General features: G+C 33.3%; 1 protein-coding gene across 1 annotated transcript in view; it reads right to left on the bottom strand.

Annotated features, from left to right (window-relative positions):
* Positions 1 to 9,430: 9,430 nt before the first annotated feature.
* Positions 9,431 to 21,737, bottom strand: part of LOC133181741 (RNA polymerase II elongation factor ELL-like) — a 32,233-nt gene continuing 19,926 nt past the window's right edge. Inside the window, exons 5-12 of the mRNA XM_061316316.1 lie at positions 21,274 to 21,684; positions 20,276 to 20,346; positions 18,493 to 18,658; positions 17,076 to 17,157; positions 16,196 to 16,349; positions 15,208 to 15,256; positions 13,234 to 13,405; positions 9,431 to 12,943 (exon numbers count right to left, since the gene is read on the bottom strand). Of these exons, the coding sequence (XP_061172300.1) occupies positions 12,788 to 12,943; positions 13,234 to 13,405; positions 15,208 to 15,256; positions 16,196 to 16,349; positions 17,076 to 17,157; positions 18,493 to 18,658; positions 20,276 to 20,346; positions 21,274 to 21,684 (1,261 nt within the window). The 3' untranslated portion in view covers positions 9,431 to 12,787. The remainder of the gene's footprint in view (positions 12,944 to 13,233; positions 13,406 to 15,207; positions 15,257 to 16,195; positions 16,350 to 17,075; positions 17,158 to 18,492; positions 18,659 to 20,275; positions 20,347 to 21,273; positions 21,685 to 21,737) is intronic.

The following is a 21,737-nucleotide window of genomic DNA, read 5'->3' as shown; positions in this document are numbered from 1 at the left end:
TCAAAAGTCTAATGAAACAATACAAATTTGGAGCAGAGCAAACTCGGACCTCAAAATTTAGAGGTGGGATCAGGTGCCATGGAGGAGTGAGCATCCCCTGCCGACCGGTCACAACCGCCGTGTGCTCTTGTTGTGATTAAAAAAAACGGAAAAATCCGTAGACAGTTTAGTGTATAAATAATGGCCTAACAATTAGTCAATTAGTATGAAAAACGTCAGTCAGCATTTGACTCAATGATAGGTTGTATGTGCTGACAAGGTCATTTTATCAACCATAAATCTAACTATGACAGGGATTTCCGCCTGCCCTTTTTCTGATTGAATGCTAAGATTTTGGTCTTTTTGGTGGTGATTGCGAGGCCAACACTGACTGAGGTTTCTTCAATTCTTTCAGTCCTTGTGCCTGTTGTAAGTCTTCAGATATGGGAGCAATGTCATCGGTAAAATCCTTTGGCTAGATATCGTCTGCTTCTTCTCTGTTGGAACTGTAGGCCAACCTCCTCCTCTCTTTCCTACCATTATCTTTCTTAAGGCAAAGTTAAGGACAATGCTGAAGAGAAAGGGTGCCAGAGTATCTCCCTGCAATACACCTGTTGCCATGTCAGACACGTCTATTTCTCCATCGGATGAAAGGACTTTCACTTTAGTATTTATGTAAGATTGAAAATCCAAGTTCAGCTATAGAGTTGACTAACATGTCTAGTATACCGAAGGCTCTCAGAATACGCAGCAGTCTTTCCTCTATGCATTGTGATGAAGGTGATTATGGCTGGAAGCTGATGCTTTGCCTGGTAGGAACACATTTTGGATAATTCCGAGCTTCTTATTTTTTGGCGGAAACGTTTTCGGATCATTCTGTTGTAGGTTTTGTCCACAATAGAGCTCAGGCTTATTCCTCTGCAGTCACCTCCTCTACGCAGATCGCCCCCACTTTTTTTTCTGAGTGTAGTATTTTTCTATTGTAAATTTTCATTTAGATGCTAGCCCCCCCCCCCCCCCCCCCTACACACACACACACACACAACACACTTTTTGTTGCTGTAAGGTCGGGCACTGGCAAATTCCAGGATATAGAGAGTTAATTAGTAAGGAGTTTTATTTCATTTTCTTGTCAGATTATTTTTGGAAGTTGATCCCCTGCTTTTGGACAATTCAGTTTTTTTTCTTTTCCCTTGCATGTCAGATTTATTGCAGTCCCTCTCTCTCTCTCTCTCTCTCCCACTTTTGAAACCGTTGCTACGGGCCTGACCTTGTCTCTCTCAATCAGTGCTGCGTTGAAGCATGATGGTGTCAATGTTGCACCGTTGCATCACTTCTATTCCATCTTCACCACAGCCTTTCCCTCTGTGATACATTCCTACATGTCGAAAGGACATGTTTTCATATAAATGTGGAGGTACATGTATGTCTTTATCTTTAAAGGACTTATCGCATGATTTTTCAAAAATCTTAATTTTATGAAAAATATTATCTACAACCTTGTTTATTAAAATTCTGAATACAATAAACGTTGTTGAAAGCATATTTTAAGAGATATTGAGAGCTGAAATTCAAATACGGCAATATGCATATTTCAGTCGGATTTCGGCGATATACTGCTCTGACCGGCCTGCCTAATTGAAGACCTACAGGTAATTGAAGACCTACGGAAGACCTAGGGAAGACCTACAAAAGTATGGGCTATATACAGCAAAACTGATGTGATATTCTGATTAAACATGCCATGTATATATAACGTATACAAAAAAAATTATAAAAAGAAGTTTTAAAGTGTATTTTTCAAGCTCGGTATGGGGAACTATTTCTTCTCTCAGACGACCTACACAAGAACGGTAACTCTGGTTGACTTGTAAACAACAACACATGTTTATATTATCGGTAAAGGGGAATGCACAAATAAAAAAATCCAAATGATATTTGTTGAGTTTTTCAATCATGTTTATAATAAAGATATAAGCTTGAATATGAATTTTGATGAGATTTATATATAAAAATAATTATTTCACATCAGATGTATACTGTCAATGTTATCTATTATAGTCAATATTTAATTCATATTACAATTCTTCAAACATGTAATATGTTTTATGGGATAAATATTAAAGATTCTAATCTGAAATATTGATATGTATACTGTGGATTTGTCTTAAACCATGTCACTCTCAACTAAAGGCTTCAGCACTAATGTGTTATATACACACCCTGAGGATATATCCGTGTTTTGATTGCAATTATCAACATACCCCACTTGCTCTGATGAAGTTAATTTACAGTCAACATAGCAAAGATATATTTTAAAAATCCTTGAATTATATTATCTTCTTGCAGAGAAACTCATTGTCTCTGCTACATGAAAGAATTAGATTTCTTAATATAAAATAACTTTTTAAAGCTATTAAGTGAAGAAATAAAAAAAATCAACGAGTTTTACATGTGGCTTGATAACATTTTGAAAAAAAAAAATAATTTCCAAGATGGTCACTTTTTCCCCTTAATCAAAAACATATTTATCTTACAGTGGCAAGAATAATTAAAAAAAAAATGTATTTTAAAATAACCTGTCATGTACGCCAAGAAATACTAATTAAAACATTAAGATTTTTTTCAACATGTAGAGCCAAAATCGATCTTTTACACATTTTTATTTAAAAATTTGGAAGGAAATGGAAACAGAAGTTCTGAAACTTACATTGGTTGACATCTCCTAAAAATAAGAACAATATATGTCATGAAAAATAAATATTAGCTGAAATATGAATATAATAAGACTTTCAAGTGGAATTCTTTGAAATATAAATTAACACAACAGTTTAAAATCTACAGAATTAATCAATGAATTTATGGATAGCAGCAAAAAATTATTCTGTTTGTTAATTACATACAAAGTATACAAATTCTTTTTATAATTAAACAAGTAACATGCATGTAATCACTTGAATGAAATGTATGCATATTTTGAATAAATTATTATTTTTTGCTGTTCAGGCTCAGTGAAATACAAGAAGATTTTGTAAGTGATTGTGGCTCTGATCTTTAAGAAAAATTACTTAAGATTTTTTAGTTAACTTATATTTAATAAGTTTTAACACTCTGTCAAAAGCATAAACATATTTATTTCAATTATAATATTTAATTTGTACATTGATATAGCAAAATAATTTTGAAAATAAATTTAAAAAAAGAAATAAAGGAATTCAGTAAAAAAAAAAAGTCCACTTATAGGATCTTGAAAATAATATCTAATTGAATATTCCCTTTTATTATTTCATATTTGATGTATTTATTTTTATTAATAAATATCTTCAATGATTATATTTTTCTTCATTTAACTATTGATTCATTTTTCTGATATGTTTTGGTGAAATTTACGCGAGTTATCGTTCTTGTGTAGGTCGTCCGAGAGAAGAAATAGTTCTCCATATCGAGCTTTAAAAATACACTTTAAAACTTCTTTTTATAAAAAGTTTTTGTGTATTTTATATATTTAAGACATGATTAATCAGAATATCACATCAGTTTTGCTTTATATAGCCCATATTTTTGTAGGTCTTCCCTAGGTCTTCCGTAGGTCTTCAATTACCTGTAGGTCTTCAATTAGGTATTCCCGCTCTGACGTCATAGGCGACTATTCAGTGATAGAGAGATGAGAAGTTGCACACTATTTACGAAGTTATCAACGACAAATGCAGCTTAATTATGAAAAATGTTGAAAAAATAAATTCCTAACATGATTTTCAATAACTATAGAAACATTAACTAGTTCTAAGGTATAAGAATTTTGATATATTTTCGATTTTTATTCCAAACATTTAGAATCTGTAGGGCTGATTACGGCAATGTTTCGTGATCGGAAAATTATTTTTCAAAACCGCCATCCTTTACAAAACATATGAAAGCATACTTGCATAAATTAATGTTATGTGAAAAACGAAGAATAACAAAGTTATATAATATTAAATTTGTGAATCAAATGAGTTAATACATGTGATAAAATGACAAATCAAATTGTATTGTGATGGCGAGTTTCTTCGTCTTCACCGCGTCTCCCTCGCTATCGTCGCTGCTATTTTTCCAATGTTAACGGATTTTTCAGATTATTTATTGCTGAAAATTCTAAAATATAAGGTTGGATATTAAATTTCATATCGATAAAAGAAGTGATTTGGTCGTCCATAACGCAGAAAATTCAGGTTGTATCGCGTATATTTTAGTAAGATTAAGTGAAGAGCTGGTCAGCCATTGTCGTCTTTGACGTCACAGAGTCACGTGATCGCTATCTAATTAACTTAGATTTTTAATTCAGGGGTTTTCATTTGAGTCATTAATTGGTTAATTACCGCGGTTTATCCGCAGTAAAAACACAAAATTTATAAACTGTGGTCATAAGGAACGTTTTCCATTACGTTCACAATGGAAACTTAATGTTAGTAAGACAGAAATTCTAGTGTTTTCTAAAGGACCAATGTCAAAAAAGGTATTTTATTATAATAATAATGCAATTGAAAATGTAAAAGAATTCAAGTATCTTGGGATAATATTTTCACGCTCAGGTTCATTTTGTAAGGCCAAAAAACATTTATGTGAACAAGCACAGAAAGCAATGTATGGTGTTATAAGGAAGATAAGACAATTTAACTTACCAATTGAATGTCAGTTAGATCTTTTTGATAAAGTTGTTGTTCCAATTTTGACTTATGGCTGTGAAATTTGGGGTTATGAAAATCTCGACATCATTGAACGTGTACATTTAAAATTTTTAAAACACATTTTCCATTTAAAGAGTAGTACGCCCTCGTATATGGTGTATGGGGAGACTGGGCGATTCCCATTGTATATTAATATTTATACAAGAATGATCTCCTACTGGTTAAAATTACTTACCCCGAATTCTTTAGAAAACAAAATAGTTTGTGTTTTGTATAAATATCTATGTTCTCAATATTTTCAAGGAGGTCCAAAAAACCTATGGGTAGATTTCATTTATAAAATTTTAACCTCTTGTGGGTTCTCCAACATTTGGTATGAACATAGTCCCATTGACAGGAATTGGGTACTTGCAGCAGTGAAGCAAAGATTAAGCGACCAATTTATTCAAAAATGGCATAGTGATATAAATGATTCATCAAAAGGTCAAATTTACAAAATTTTTAAGAGTGATTTTGGATTTGAAAAATATCTAAGTATTTTACCTAGTAAACTCCAAAAAATACTAATAAAATTTAGAACTTCAAACCACCACCTCCCAATTGAAACTGGCAGATGGTTAAATATTCCACTGGATGAAAGAGTTTGTAAATTGTGTAATACAGGGCAAATTGCAGACGAATATCATTTCATCCTAGAATGTAAAACATTGAACAGCATCAGAAAGAATCTTTTACATCCCAGATTTTGTAAAACGCCGAATACACTTAAGTTTTCTGAAATTATGTCAACGACAAACTTAAAAACTTTAAAAAACCTTTGTATATTTATATCTAAAATAAACGACACCGTCTGTCCTCCATAATTTAAATGTTATCATACCATTTTTTTTTCTTCTTTTCTTCTTTCATTGTATGTTTATTGCTATACTATGTACATATGTATATGCCCCTCATTTATGCTATTGTATCATAATTATATTTATTATTTTTGTCCCAATTATGACGACTAATTTATTGTACCTCATGTACCACTGATGTTGGTGTGAGTGAATAAAATGAAATGAAATGAAATGAGGAACGTTTTACGCTTTTAACTTCAAATAATTTAGAAACATGGGATAAGTCCTTTAATGTCTATATTTAGTGTAGCTTTTCGTTCTAGAAGCGCTCTTTTAGTTGCGAGTTTATGAGTAGCGTACTGATTTCGTTTAGCAACAACATGGACAAGATCTGGAAGTCAAACCTGAGCCTTAAATATTAGAATACCTATATCAACAGTGGTAGCTGTATCGTCAAACCTGAGCCTTAAAGATTAGAATACCTATATCAACAGTGGTAGCTGTATCGCTACTTACGAATAAATGGCAGTGAAACATGGAGCTTTTAAAAGCAAAAAGCATGAAAATGAGCTTGACGGCCGCTACACAAAAAATGCTTAGGGAATAACTGAATACCGGTTGGAAGGAACAGATCACAAATGAACAGCTATATTGGAACCTACCACAAATCTCAACCAAAATAAGGGTAAGAAGGCTGAGGTTGGCAGCTCAAGGGGACGACCGGCAGGCACCTCCCTTGACACGCTGAACTTGAGGGAGCTGCTTGTCTGCATGCAAGACCAAAGACAGTGGCAGACCGTTCTGGCTTGAGCTGGTTTGAGCTCGAAATAATCGAGTAATAATAATAGGAAAAAAAGTTTTACAGAGTGTAGACAGTTTCTGAGTTAAGCAAACATTAAAATATTCTCAATCATATTTAAGGAATGTTGTTAAGTTCTGTGTGAGTTATTGGTGTGTAATTCACACTGACTTGTCAAGTAGGCACATGCATGGCAGCGTTCTAATAGTGCGCTAGCGCTTGATGAAAAATATGCCTACTGCAAGTCTGGGTGATTTACACACCAATAATACACACTGAACTTAAAAAATTCCTTTTATTTACAAAGCACCAAAAATATACTCAATGTTTGAATTTCTTGGTGACCTATCGTTATACATGTATTATTATCAACGTCTCTGTAGCCTCACTTTCAGAACGCGATTTTTTCTTGTATGTTTCTAAGACTAGCGTGAGTATGTACACAATAATGGCATTCCAATTGATTTTATAGTTAGTTATAGGTAGAAAAACATAGAAAATGTAAAATATTCATTTTTTCATCAATTATTCAAATTGAGGGTATATGCAAATGTCAAGTATAATTTTAGTACAGTGCATAAAACAACTTATCTTATGTAGGGAGCTGGATCAAATATCAAGGTAAACTTCAATGGTGGTGTTTAAGCAATCACTCTTGGTATCATTTTTTTTTCACCCCATGACCTTGGAGTATGACTTACTCTTGAAAAACTTTAATATTGTCTGAATGGTTGTTGCTAGATATAGGGCTTTCTATTTCACGTGTATTATTAGGTATTATTAGTGCCTTATACACGTAGCCCGTTAAAGAAATAATGGAGATAATAATTAGGGGGTGTAAATATATTTACAACTGATATAAGGTCAAGTGATTATTATTTATTTATATGCATGTCAATATTCCCGGGTAGTTCATTGTGTCTGAAGTCAGTGGGCAGGGACTATGGGAATTACATGGAATTAATGCTTCTTATATAATTTCAATGAGACAGCATTTTTGATTTTCATTTACATATTATCCCAGTGCTCTTGCATACTCAACAAACTAGAAGAGGTCTTATCAGTAAGGACAAATAAGTAAAATATGAGAGCCCTAGCACTAACCATTCAGAAATTATATAGGCAAGAGTAAAGGTTTTACAAATGTAGGTCAAACTCAAAGTTCAAGGTCAGGAGGTAAAAAGCTTTGGTACATGTACCAAAAGGAAGGATTTGTCACAAGAAATACATATATTATACACGAAAGCCCTAGCATCAACCATTCAAAAATTATGGCAAAGGTTAAAGTTTTTCAAAAGAAGGTCATAGTCTGGGTCAAGGTAAGAAATACTGTTACCGAAAGAAAGGCCTTGTAATATGGTATACACATGTGAAATATAAAAGCCCTAGCACCAATCATTCAAAAGTTCAGCCAGGGTTAGAGTTTAGTAAAATTTTACAAAAGTAGGTCAAACCCTAAGGTCTAGATTTCAAATATGTTGGTACCCAAAGAAAAGATTTGTCACAAGGAATACACATGTGAAATATGAATGCCCCCAACTAGTGATTGTTATTCGTCTCTGTTGAGGATCATCTTCTCTATCCACTTCTTCTAAAATCTCAATAAGGTAAATCATATATTTCGAGTACCAACATCAAAGCTGAACACGACCTTTGACCTTAACTTTGGTAAATTTATGGTTTCTTTCTTTCCAATATCAGTAAAAATTTCTTTCCAATATCTGTGAAAATGATGAAGTTGGGTGGTGATAATTAGAATGGGTAGATGAATGAAGTCATTACGTTTTAAATACCACCAGGGAACTTAATAACTGACCTTGACCTTTGAACTTGAGATTTGTAAACGATATACATGCAAATGTTGAACTCTGTTTAGGATGTTTGTTTGTCTGTGTATTGCTTAACGTCCCTCTCGAGAAATTTTCACTCGTATGGAGACGCCACCATTTGCCGGTGGAGAGCTGCACATTTTGACCTGTACTCGGCACTCAGGCCATTGAGCAGTGAGGGATCTTTTTCGTGCCAGCATCTACTGCGACACGGGGACCTCGGTTGATACGGTCTCATTCGAAGGACCGGTCTCCATGTCCCACAGTGGGATTCGAACCCGCGACGTAAGAATCAACTCCTTACTCTGCGACTCTAGAGCGAACGCTCCACCGTCGACTCTGTTCAGGATGATATATTATCATAATAATAATTTTTAACTTAATTGTAAAGTAAATCAGGATCTACATGTAGTGAGGTTAACTTTAGTTGTGACCTTTGACCTAGTAGTTGGTAAATTACAACATACTTCTTCTGGTGTGGATGACTATTTTTCAGATCTATATCTTTTCATTTTACATATAGATAAATCCTATAAATCCTTTGGTTTCCTATACAATATCATCGAAACTAACCTTTACCTTTGACCTTGAATCACTTACGTCTTGTAATGAAGCGTTTATTTCTTATCTCTCACTTAATTTTACGTTTAAGCACGATTAGGTGTTTACAACCTGTACCACCACTGTCCTTTAAATTTTACCTTAATTGTTATTGGTCACTTAATGCAACTTACTACCGGTACTTAACAAGGTATTTTTATAGCATGTAGTACCTTTGGAGTCAACAAGGCCCTTATGCTTTAACCTTGAAATTTGTAAATGATGGGCTTTAACCTGTTATTATACCTTTTTTCTTATGTAAAATTAGATCTTTGGAAGTTAATAATTAACTAGAAACAAGTCTATGAATAGACTAATCTCCATTTTGCCATGATTTTAAATAGTCAAGCAAGCTGGACTTATCCCGTTTTGCCATGAATTAATCAAGTAAGCTCATCCATGCTTTGAAATATGTATAGTAAAACAGTTAAAAGTATATAATTGAGGGAGTTAGCAAGATTCCCATTCCGTTTGATCAGGACTACTTTCCTCAGTTTCGCCTCGGGAACTAGTCCTGTTCTTGGGGAATCTTGCCAACTCCCTCAGTGATGTACTTTTAACTGTGCATTATAGATAAATACATCTATTTAGAAATTTGAGATTGTCTTTGGCTCAGGTGAGTTAAAAGTTCACCGACAATACCTGATGGATGGGCACTTTACAATTGCAGGGTACTCTGGCATCAATCACTGCAGAAAAAATATAGAGAACACCAGATTTTTCAATGCATTTGTTTATTGAAGATAACATTTACCATGCCATGTGCATCACATGGTATACTGTATAACATTTGACCATGTGCAGCATGTAAAAATAGTTATTCATGTGCGACATGTCAAATTTACCATGTGACACTCAATATACAACACATGCCGACATCAGCATAACAGCTCTGCGTACAGAATGATAATGTGAAAAACAGAGGGTGTGATATCCCTAGTATACATCTGCCATTCATCAACATCTATAACATCAATGTACAACTTCTGTGCTTTGTATCAGAAAATAATCAAATCTTAATCTAATTCCAAAAAAGTAAAACTTGAAATCAAACAAAACATCAGATAAATCCTCCAGTCTGAGGGATTTTCCTTTCTTTATCTGAACTATTTATAATTGTCTGTTAGTACACACTGGTTTGATCTTTGGAATGCTTGTCCAGACTATTTATACAAACGTGGAATGTGATGATATAGGTTTTAAACAAAAAAAATCTGCAAACAGCATGCAAACAAAATTCATCCCAAAAAATGTTTATGTACTTGAGTCATTTTTAAATACTAGTTGTGTATCTCAAACATTTTTTTATTTACAATTTCACTGAATTCATGAACATATTTACAAATTCATTCTAAAACAACCAACAGGCATAAAAACATGATTAGTTCTGAATCATGTCTGTTGAGCAAAGAAAAATGTGTTACATCAAATTATACAGTAGACCTTGATATTTCTTCTTGTCATGTGTTAGGGGTGGAGTTCATGTTTGTGTCAAATATGGTCCATTTTTCTTCTAGCACTCGTATCAAGAACAATAATCCCCTACCTATTTCTAAATGATTAATAAACATTATATTATGTGTACCCTTGATCATTTTTTTTTATCATTTATTACTCTCCCTTTCTAAAATTCTTTCTTCCATTTATCAGTTATACCTAACATAAATAGCATAAACTGAACAGCTTTTCCCCTTCAAACCAGCAGATCTGAACAGCTGATGTATTTACAACTTGTCTTCCTACAATCTGTACAATAATGAAGATCTATGATTATATATTATTTTTTTCTACCTTATGCTAAGAAGATACATTGTGAAGGGGAGAAATTACAAAAGGTAAAGAATTAAGTGTAAGCACAGCATTGAGATGTCACAACACAGATCCAAAATCTCACCAGAAATGGCAAGATGCTCAGAGACACTCAGAATACAGAAAGCTTCATTCATTCAGGCACACATCACACACAATAAATAGAGAGAAAAAAAATGTCACACACTTTTCCATGAAAACTTCCAAGACTTTTTACTCTAGTGAGGTGAGGATGCACTTTTATTTTGCATCAGATTCTTTCTTAAATGACTGATCTTTGATATTTTACATCTATCTATCTACATGTAGCAAATCTTGAACAGAATGATAATTATTTCACATTTCCCAACTTGTATCAAGTATTATGGCAGCTATGGGATGTGGCATGGAGTACTTTATACTTAGTTTTCTTGTCTTTGGTCCAAGTTGAGCTTAAATAATATGTTGTACAACCTCATATTTTAAAATAATCAAATTTGATTGGTAAATTCTCACAAATCAAATGCATCACAATTTATCAACCACCTCCCCTCTTACATATGAACTTCGTTTCCTCATAAAGCAGGAAATTGTGTAATATCTGTGTGATGAAATCAAATTTCATCAACTTTCTTTCATTAAAATCATTATGTTAAAATATTATCACTAGAATTTATTTCTTTTAATGAAAATACCTGAATTTCCTGTTTTATGAACTTTTGCATTGATACCCAATTTCTCCTTTTTTGCAATTTTTTAAATGTATATACATTGTATATAACCTTTTTCATCTTTTACAATTTTTTTTAAGTATTTTTATGGAGAGATTGGATATCTGCCATTCATTCATGAGAAATTTGACAAAAATGGTGCAATAATTTGACACAAAACAATTGATAATGTTTCTGAATAAATATGTACACTAGCCTTCAACTTCAGCATCTGTTGATTAATGTCACTGTGGAAAAAGAAGTGAATTCTCTCCCTTTGACTGCTTGTGCATAAAAATCTAAGCCAGTACAATTTGTGCCAAGTGTTTAAAGTTGCAATATTTGAGATCATTACAAATTATTTTGCTAAGAATTTTATGGGTAGTGTCACAGCTTGTAAGTTCACAATATTTTTGTCACTTTGATTAAATGTTATATAAGAATTATGAATGCATACCAGAATTACAGAAAAAGTTTGGTAATTAATTGAAAAAAATTCCTATTTGCATATAAATGCCGAGACAAAGTTTGAAAGGTTTAACAGTTGAAATTTCACCACAATACAAGGAAATATATCCAAATAAACAACAAAATAAATTAATAACAAATGTTGAACAAAAATTGTGGTAATGTCATATATAGGAACAGTTGTATAACAGGGAATTATAAGGCACTTGACGCTGAATGATCTTAAATATAGCACTAACATCCAAACATTGAATGTCAACACATTAAAATATCAACACAAACAAAACTGCTATGTACAAACTCAGATACCATCAGTTTACAAATTAATTATGCAAAAATTAATTAGCTTTTCACCATGAGATCTGAATGTTAAACATACAATCAACTGAAGAGATGTACAAATTATTCTCGTCCAGATCAATCATTACATGATTATAGATCTATTTCTTCTAAAAAAGTACCTACAGATCACAATGGCCTTGACAAGTCTTCATGGAAAATCTGGGATATGTTTGCAACAATTTTTTTCAATTTCTAGGTCAGATCCATGGGCAATCAGGTTATCATTACGGAGAATACATAATTGGGCAAATCACAAAAATATTAAGTCTCGGCAGAAAAAATGTCCCTTTCTGCAAAAAGCCTCGTCATGCCTTACAATGTCATGCAATAATAATTAGTAAAAGAACAAATTTTGCCCTCTATTGCAAAAATGGCTGTGAGCTTAGCACAATCAATAATCTCTAATGCCATATTAACATCATTACATCATAACATTAAACAGAGGACATAACAATATTATACTGCCATTCTGACATGTGTATCTTACTGTTATGTACCTTTGTCAAAAATGTACACAAAGATTAAAGAATATCACATTTTTCGACATACAACCAGGGCAATCACCAGAACAAAAATGTCTGCCACCTTGTGACTCACCAAACAAACAAACATACAAACAGAGGCACCCAGATGGCTGAATCCCCCGTTCATCAGGAGGATCTTTGGAGGAAAAGTTGTACCTTTATAAGGCTATTTATGGAATCACAGTCAGCAGGCACGGTCAGGTCAGTTACAGCAAGGGACATAACTCTGCCAGACTCCACAGCTATGACATTGTTGGCTGACTGTTATCATAGTCCAGAATCAGGCGTTTTATGTGACCCAGTTTTTTGTGTAGGTACTCAAATCGTTTTTTCTGTTCCATGTATTTGTGATCATCTTTCTGGTACTTATATTCCTGTCGTATTCTATTCTTAAGATTCTGTTAGGAAAGGATACAGTCCCCGTTATTCAAACATCAAAACGAAGGAGCAGATTAAAAAAAACTACTGTTACCTCACAAATATTTCATCTTTTTGGGGAAAAAAAATCAAAGAAACTCAGATAATTACCAATTTTTGTTAACTTAAAGGGAAAAAAAAATTCCTTTTCGGTAATTTCCTGCACTCTTGAACACCAAGTCATTTAAAAATGAAATTACACAGATGTAAGTTATAGGTTTTTTGATCTATACCAGCACTCTAAACCAGCCTAAAATAACCCAATACTTACTTCAAACTCTTCGGTACCCGGCTGAGTTCGTTTCATTAATGTCTCAAGGTCAGCAAACTTTCTTGTCACTTTCTCAACGTTGTCATGTAAGTCACGGTATTCCTGATACTCTGTATTAAAGTCTTGTTTATATTTGGCTCTCTGGGGTCCACTAGATATTGCTATGTATTTACTACAAGATAAGGAAGCAATGATTACAACTCATTATGTTATACTTGATGATGGTTTCATTATTTTTTTTAAAGCAATTTAAATTACATTCAATTTTAGGACTCCATATTAAGGCATTTCTGACCAACTCTGGTAGTAAAAGTCTGGTCTAGTCTAGTTTATTTTGCTTCAAGGTAGCCCAACTGGTTGTGTAAAAATATCTCAAAGTTTAAATGAAGCAAAACTATTCTTTACAGACTTTCTTTCTCTATAAGTCTTTTATAATCCCGACAATTTTTGGTCAGAAAAGCTCACTTGAGCCAGTAGCTCAGGGTTGTGTTTTACTAAAGAACTTATGACTAAGACCAAAATATGATTTTCCTAATAACTTTCTTTTCTACATTAATTTGAAAATGGATCTGACCTTTATAAAAAGTTCGATAGATATTTCTATGCAAACAATTTTTAATAGAAGCATTAATTTTACAAAATTTCACAAACAACTAAAGTTTTTAGTCTGTCCTAAGTTCTTTTGTAGAGCAGGCCCCTGGTAAGCAAATAAAACCAGACCATCACATTCCTTTTAACAGTTTGGATAAATTATTTGGTAAAATATGAAGTTTTATTAATTGAAAGATAAACCTCTTCATCAATCAGATTGCGGATTATCATCTGTTCATATGATATAAAAATAATTCCCTATGTGTAAGGACATAAATCTTGCTCTGAGATGATATATATGACATTGGTGTATCAATTTTTATTACAATTTCCATAGTGAAATACTGTGATTTATTTATTGAATAAAAGTGATATTCTTTTACAGTGTGAAATGACACCAAAATGCTATTCTGTCAGTGTGAAAGGATATCAAAGTAAGTAAAATTAATTAAGACAGACAGTAACTAAACCATCTTGATAGAGACTAAAACTCTAAAGGACAAGATAGGCTAAGACCCCTTTTTGGCCCCTGGTTTGGGTTGCCTTTCAGATTGATGCAACAGTTTATCAATAAAAACCTGTTGTCACCCCTGCCACAAAATTAATATTGGTTCTAAGTTTTGGGGTACAAAGAGGTCACAAGAAGGTCAGAAAATATGTCAATTTCTGAATTTTCTCATTTTTATGCAATTTTTCATTGATTTTACAGCACATTTAGTTTCAGAAAACATTGAGCACAAGCTTGCCTACCTACCAAATTGATATATTTCATAAACTAGTATCAGATGAATCTTGTGTATAAAAATCTCAGAAGTGAAAAGTATCTCAAATTTGACAAAATTCCACCAGAATTTAGGAAATTCGGGAAAATGTCCTACTTCTGCACCCTCTTGTGGCCTCCGTGTAAGCTTTGAATCAAAATTAGTGCTGGTTTTAAAACAAGCATCATTTTAAGTTCTTAACTACAAACTATCACAGTTTTAACTGTCTTCTGATTTTTACATCAAATAAGGGGCCAGATTCGGCCGTGACCATACCTTGTCCTTTACTCCTAAATATATTGTTAAAATCCATGTTACAATGTTTTCAATCTCACAACTGCTAAGTTATGATGTCTCAACTGTTCAACTATAACATCACAACCTATAACACAGTGTTAAGAAAGACAGGGGCAATGGGAAATCAAAGAAAATGTAATAAACAGAAAATTCAATGTTTTTTAGTTGGATATGGAATTTATTTCACTCGTAAGACAGGATTTTTTAAAATATTTTCACTCGTGCTTCGCATTCATGAAAATAAAATAAAATCCTTTCCCATTGGTGAAATAAATTCCATATCCAACAACAAAACATTGAATATCCTCTATTTATTTTTACTTACAGGAAATAATCCGGGGTCTCCGACGTGGAGGAGGCTTCATCAGCAGAATCTGAAAGGAAAATCCCAATGTTGATACATTTGCTTACACTTGGTATGATGATTATTATGACAGTTTAGGCAATGATTACAATAATTTGAAAACTTTGGCAATTTATATTTCAATGGAGTTCATTTTTTGTAGATTCCATGGGCATTCCTATCTATGGCCAGATTTACACCTTCGTATTTAAATAATTTTACTGACAATAAATTTCCAATCTTGAAGTACATGAATACATCCCTTCTTCATATTCAAAGATGTGAATGACTTTTTGTATTCAAGCTTGTGCATGTTTTTATGCAAACATTAAGAGGACAGCCAAGTAGTGCTCATGTCACTGATCTCAGGAATAAAACAGAAAATCAATAAAAAATTGCTGAATACACATAATGTTCATTCACTAAAAAACCTGTTACAAATTGTTTACTTATGAAACATGTAAGGCACTCTAACAAATGTAAAATCTAGTTGATTCAACCTACAGATCAGAAACAAGGGATTGTCTAATTCTGGTGATCTTTTTCCAAGAATATCAAGCTTAAACAATCATGAATGAAATGGAGAGTGTCTGAAATACTAGACAAGTGAATATTTAATCACTGATATTTGTGATATTTTGAGTTATAATGAAGATCGTCGCCTGATCAGGGTTTATATAAATCGTTATGCTGGGTTTTTATTGCTATTTTATTTGAAATGCATATCCTTGTGGTTATTTAATGTAGGCAGCAGCATCTGACAAGCTTCAGAAAACACTGAAAAAAAAACACTCCAGAGGGACAAACTAAAGAAAGCAATCAGTCAACTCTACAGAGATCACAACCAAAATCCCTCTTATTTAAGCTACATCATTTGTACCCTCTCAAAGAGACAAATCCCGACCAACTGTTTATAAGACTGTACCCCTTCATTACTAACTCATACACAACTAAAACTGAAGCTATTTACCATCGATATTTTCCTTTTTATGAGTGCGGTCGTTTCCGACAGACTCTCGGTTTTCTGCCGTTTCCGTCAGTGCTGGCCTGTTTTCCTTGCGGTAGTGGGATATGCGCTGTTTTTTTGATGGCTGATTTTGTTCTGGCTGTTCACATGGCCTTTTCTATAAATATATATTGAAATAAAGATTGAAACTGCTCCACATAAAACAGGATTTACATTTTATATTTCACATTAATTTAACTTTTCATGTGACATGTGCTTAGTGGAGTGTGTCCAAAAAACTTTGTCAAAATAAAGGGTACTCTGCATTAGTTAACGGGCTCTATATAAATTACATTTTTTTTCACCTGTGCCTGTTTTTTGTATTGATATTCAAACAAGCTGAGAAGATGGGGTTGGGGTGTTTGGGAACAGGGAATGGGTAAGATTACCTATACTCTAGGTACTATGTATTTGTAGGGTGCATTAGAAGATTCTAAGGAGGAAGAAAGGTATCTCATCTGTTGTTGTGTAAAATTTGTACAACTGGCTTTAAGAGATAAGGGATGGAGAACCTGTGTACTTGTAGATTGAGATGGAGATAGTGTTGGGGTTGCTTCAGCAGATGGGTGCATTGTGCTAGCCGTGCTCAGGGTGCCATGTTACAGTTGAACTTCATTATCTTAAACTTCGATATCTCGAATATTATGGATATGTCAAAGTGAGTTAAAAGGCCCAACCATTCTTTTTCTATGATTTTAACCTCAATATTTCTGTTCATAGATATCTCTGAGTTTTTTTTCTCGGTTCCATCAAGTTCAGGATAATGAGGTTTACTGTAGTTTTGTAGTTTGTTGTAAACCTGTGCAAGGGAGGGGTATGAGATGAGATATTTTATTATTTTTACCTGTGTACTACTTGTTGGACTGGCTTTGGGAGATGGCTGACATGTGGCAGGGGAAGATGCTGGAGACAAACTTTGTAGCTTCCTGAAATAAAGCAATTGTTCTCATTATGGTATACAATACTGATTCTCATTAAAATGTAAATTTAACACCTGATTAAAGCCTTTTTATACCTATCATCAGTACCGTACATCCACTAACTGCCCATATAGATATATGTGTATTTATCAAGGCTAGTTGTTTAAGAAATTCTGTTAGCACTGGCAGACTTGTAATTGACCTTTAAGATCTTTGAATGACCTGATTTGGCCATATCACCTATGATTAAATGTCCAAAGTTAGTTTTAGATTACACACATACAGAACTCTCCTAAAGTTATGACAAATTTTACACACAAGTTTCTTGTAAGAAATTTTGTGAAAAGAAATAAAATTGAGATCTCTTACAATGAAAATCAATCGTAAATTTTTTTGTGAAAAGGGCCAATGATCTTTTTACACAGGAAAAAGTGAAAACTTGAATTGAACAACAGGAAGGTCACCCCGTTCTGAGGTTCCTCAGAGACAGAGAACAGGATGTAACAGAGGAAATTCTAACTGACATCAAGTATTAATCTAATTCTCATCTCAATAACCTCCAATTACAGAGCTGATAGTGAGCTGGAAGAAAACAAATCAAATTTCAATAACTGTAAATCTTCAGAGAATCAAATGTTGTGTATTTCACCATAAACCCTCTTTTTGCAATTCAGATACAAGCATTGCTATCTTGTGTGAGACTATCATCAATATCTTTCCAATTACTGTCAAAGCTTATACAGCAGAAATCAACATATGGATGGGTATTCTTTTTGTGCAATTTTAAGACAATCACTCATACATGTATAATTAACTGATAAACAGGAAATATACATCATCCTCAGTACTCTGCTACTGACCACAATATATCTAACAGCCTATATTTTAGTATTCTAAACAATTGTCTCTATCCTTTTTTGTCAATATAATATCTATAAGACATGAAACCTATCCTATCTTTTCTATACTACGCCACTTTGTGACCATCCCATTCTTTCTTTACTATACCTTTTTGTGACTATCCCATTCTTTCTTAACTATACCACTTTGTCACTATCCCTTTCCTTCTTAACTATACCACTCTGTGACCATCCCATTCTTTCTTAACTATGCCACTTTGTGACTATCCCTTTCCTTCTTAACTACACCACTCTGTGACCATCCTGTTCTTTCTTAACTATACCACTTTGTGACTATCCCTTTCCTTCTTAGCTATACCACTTTGCGACTATCCCTTTCCTTCTTAGCTATACCACTTTGTGACTATCCCATTCTTTTTTAACTATACCACTTTGTGACCATACCATTCTTTCTTGACTATACTTCTTTGTGACTACTTACTTTCTGACCAGTTCTCTTTCATGGTCAGTGTAGTAATGCCAATCCAGTTTGACCTCGGAGAAGGCATGCTTTGACAGAGAGTATCGGTTATCTTTCGGGTTTAGAACAGCTATATCCTCTAAATTAAAGGTACTGTATTCCTTACGATCAGCATCACTCAAACCATCTACAAAACATTCAGTCTCATTCAGAAACATTTGTGAATTATACATGTATTTACAATAAAAATCTGAACTCTGAAAATAAGGAATATACTACCAGAACTTCCAAGTCTATAGTTCTCAAGGTTAATAAATGACTTAATTTGGAAACCTGGAGACCATAGTTACTATAATACTTATATATGGCAATAGTTTTGAAAATAATATAGTTGACCTAAATTGAACACCTACATTAACTATTGAAGTCAAACTTTGTATTAGCCTATGAACTAACAATGAAATTCCATACATACTATAAATAATACGAATGGATTATATCACTCAAATTTGGTAGTAATGATTGACATTTCAGAAAATTGAAAATAAACAGGGCTTTTGTTAAGGCAAGTGAAAATGTCGATGTGGAATATATAAATATTCATGTGTACAACTGTGAAATGTGAAATAACCTGTTGTGGCTAGCATTAATTATTAAACAAATGTTAGAAATAAAATATTTCTTTTATGGATTTCTCTACTTCGTACCACTTTCATTATTAATACAACTTAAATGACCCTGACCTATCAAAGTCATATATCTTTGCAGAAAACTTGATTCTCACAAATTAATACAACTTAAATAATCTGAACCTATCAAAATCATTTATCTTTAAAAACAATTTAATTCTCACAAACTGACCTTATAATTCATTAATGTTTTTTTTTCTTTAAAACGTTATCTTGTTTAAACCATTATGTTGTTCTTGATGCAGATACATGTAAAAATACAATGAATATCCAATTAATCACTTTCAATACCCTAAATAGTTATCATCATACAGACATATCAGATGTTGACAGAATCGCAGATGTCACTGTGTATCAGATTTAAAACCGAGTGTCAGCTTCATAAAAGTCACAAACAACAGCCATTAGTCCTATTTAATAATGATGCATAGGATGCTTTGAGGTACAAAAGTCACACAACTGATGTATTAAAATTAACAAGGATACCGTAGAAACAGATAGTTATTACAATGCCCCAACACACCAAGGACAAGATTCAATTAGTCTCACATAGATCTCTTTTCAGATGGCCAGCATAACATACTAGTTTTATCACTGCCCTTTGAAATAAGAACCTTACATAATGATAAAGACATCAACCTTTATGCTGAATTAAGAATAAGAATACAGAGCATTGATAAAGCATAAGGTACACAGCTGACAGATTTAGAGAAAGCTATTATGTAATTATACAGGACCATCAGATCTGACACAATTATAAAAAATATCATACAGAAACTAGGTCACTATGGGATACATTATTTTAACAACAGGCCCAAAGGCTATAATGCTAATCTGTTCTTACAGGAATTTATTGCTGAGGATGCTGTCAAAGGAATTCTGAATTTTACCTTGTCATTTTTTTTTAAATTTATCTCCCTTTGAAAGAAGCACATACTTGAATTCTCCATACAAGTGTTTTGTGCAAAATATAGTAATCAAATTGATAGTCCCATAACCAAGGGCAAAAATGTTAGGAGGCTAAAAAGACATAAATGACACTAGAACAAAAATCACCCAGGTCTCATGAGAATCCATGCAAGTGTTTTATTTAAACACTTTTAAAAGATACTTACCCTTCATCAAACGAACATAAAGCTCTGGCTTCTTATATGAACGGAGAGCAAGAAAATGGACAATTCTTTCTCTGGAAAATAAAAAATTTATAGCTTTAGCTTCAAAATATCTGTCTCATAATTCAAACACATATCATTTGTCTCAGCTAATTTTATTTTACTTAAGAAACAAAAAAAAGGTATTATATTAATTGAATATTCTTCCACATATATGAAGTATGGGTTGGTAATCAGATCAAATCTTCTATAAAACCCCTTTAGGCTTTGTGGAATTTCATCAAGAGACCTATCCATATCTTTATTATTTTACTAATAAATAGTCTGAAAGAAAAAAAAAACCTACTTAAAATCTATAGGATTCCAGTGTTCAATATCTTGGCTTTTTACTGAACACTGAAATGGCAATACATAACTGAGTATAGCCTGAAACATCCTGAATATGATCGTTCAATATTAAAGGCCCGCTTCAAACAAAAGAGGAGGATTGTTGTCAGTAATGTTTTTTCAGAGGAAATTTCAGAGATAGTTAAGCTGGATGTATCATTGGTGTAGGTATTTACTAAAACGCCTCAATAAAAAAAACATAGTGTAGTTTAAGGCTATCTGATTAACATGATCTTGAGCACTTCCATGACAAACTCTGATTGGGACTTGATCAGTATTGAACAGTGTGTTTTTAAGACTTGATTAGTACTGGTCAGTACATGACTTGACAAGTATGTTTGTGATGTGATCAGTATTAAACAACGTCTGTAACTTGATAAGTTGGAGAATATGTTTCATTGAGACTCTATCAATACCTAACATTATATATCTATATTGCAGTGCCTCTGTAGTGCTTTAGTTACCTGACAAGTGCAGACATGACAGCAGTTTTGGTGGTTTTGACTTTAGTTATCTGATAGGTGCAGACATGACAGCAGTTTTGGTGGTTTTGACTTTATTTATCTGATAGGTGCAGTCATGACAGCAGTTTCAGTGGTTTTGACTTTATTTACCTGATAGGTGCAGACATGACAGCAGTTTTGGTGGTTTTGACAGGCTGACTGGAAGAATAAGAAGGGGAAGGCACTCCGCCAGTTGTCGATGACACCTCGTGCGGTGACTGTGATGGACTTACTTTTCGTGAGGATGAATTGTTGGTGAAGGGGGAGACGACAGCAGTTGTTTTACTTGTTTTTATTGCACTGTTCTGAATAGGGTTCACTTTAGAATTATTGGCACTGTGCTGCATCATTAGTCGAATATCCACATCACGCTTGGCCTCTTGAATTCGATTCTTGAGGTCAAATTCCCGCTCCTTCTCTTGGCGTGTAGGTGGAATTGGGTTTTTAAGTTCAGATTCATGTTTAACTTTCTTGATTTTTCGGCCGACACCATTCCGTCCATTGAGTTTGATTTCCTGTGTCCTATAAATAGCAATTCATTTCTCAGATGTAGCTTACTGTTGTCATGACATTAT

This window comes from Saccostrea echinata, unplaced genomic scaffold (assembly GCF_033153115.1).
Source record: "Saccostrea echinata isolate AGI-Se365-2 ecotype Australia unplaced genomic scaffold, CSIRO_AGI_Sech_v1 ptg000009l, whole genome shotgun sequence".
Classification (NCBI taxonomy): domain Eukaryota; kingdom Metazoa; phylum Mollusca; class Bivalvia; order Ostreida; family Ostreidae; genus Saccostrea; species Saccostrea echinata.
The sequence above is the reverse complement of the archived record's forward strand: the minus strand, read 5'-3'. Positions and strand labels throughout refer to the sequence as shown.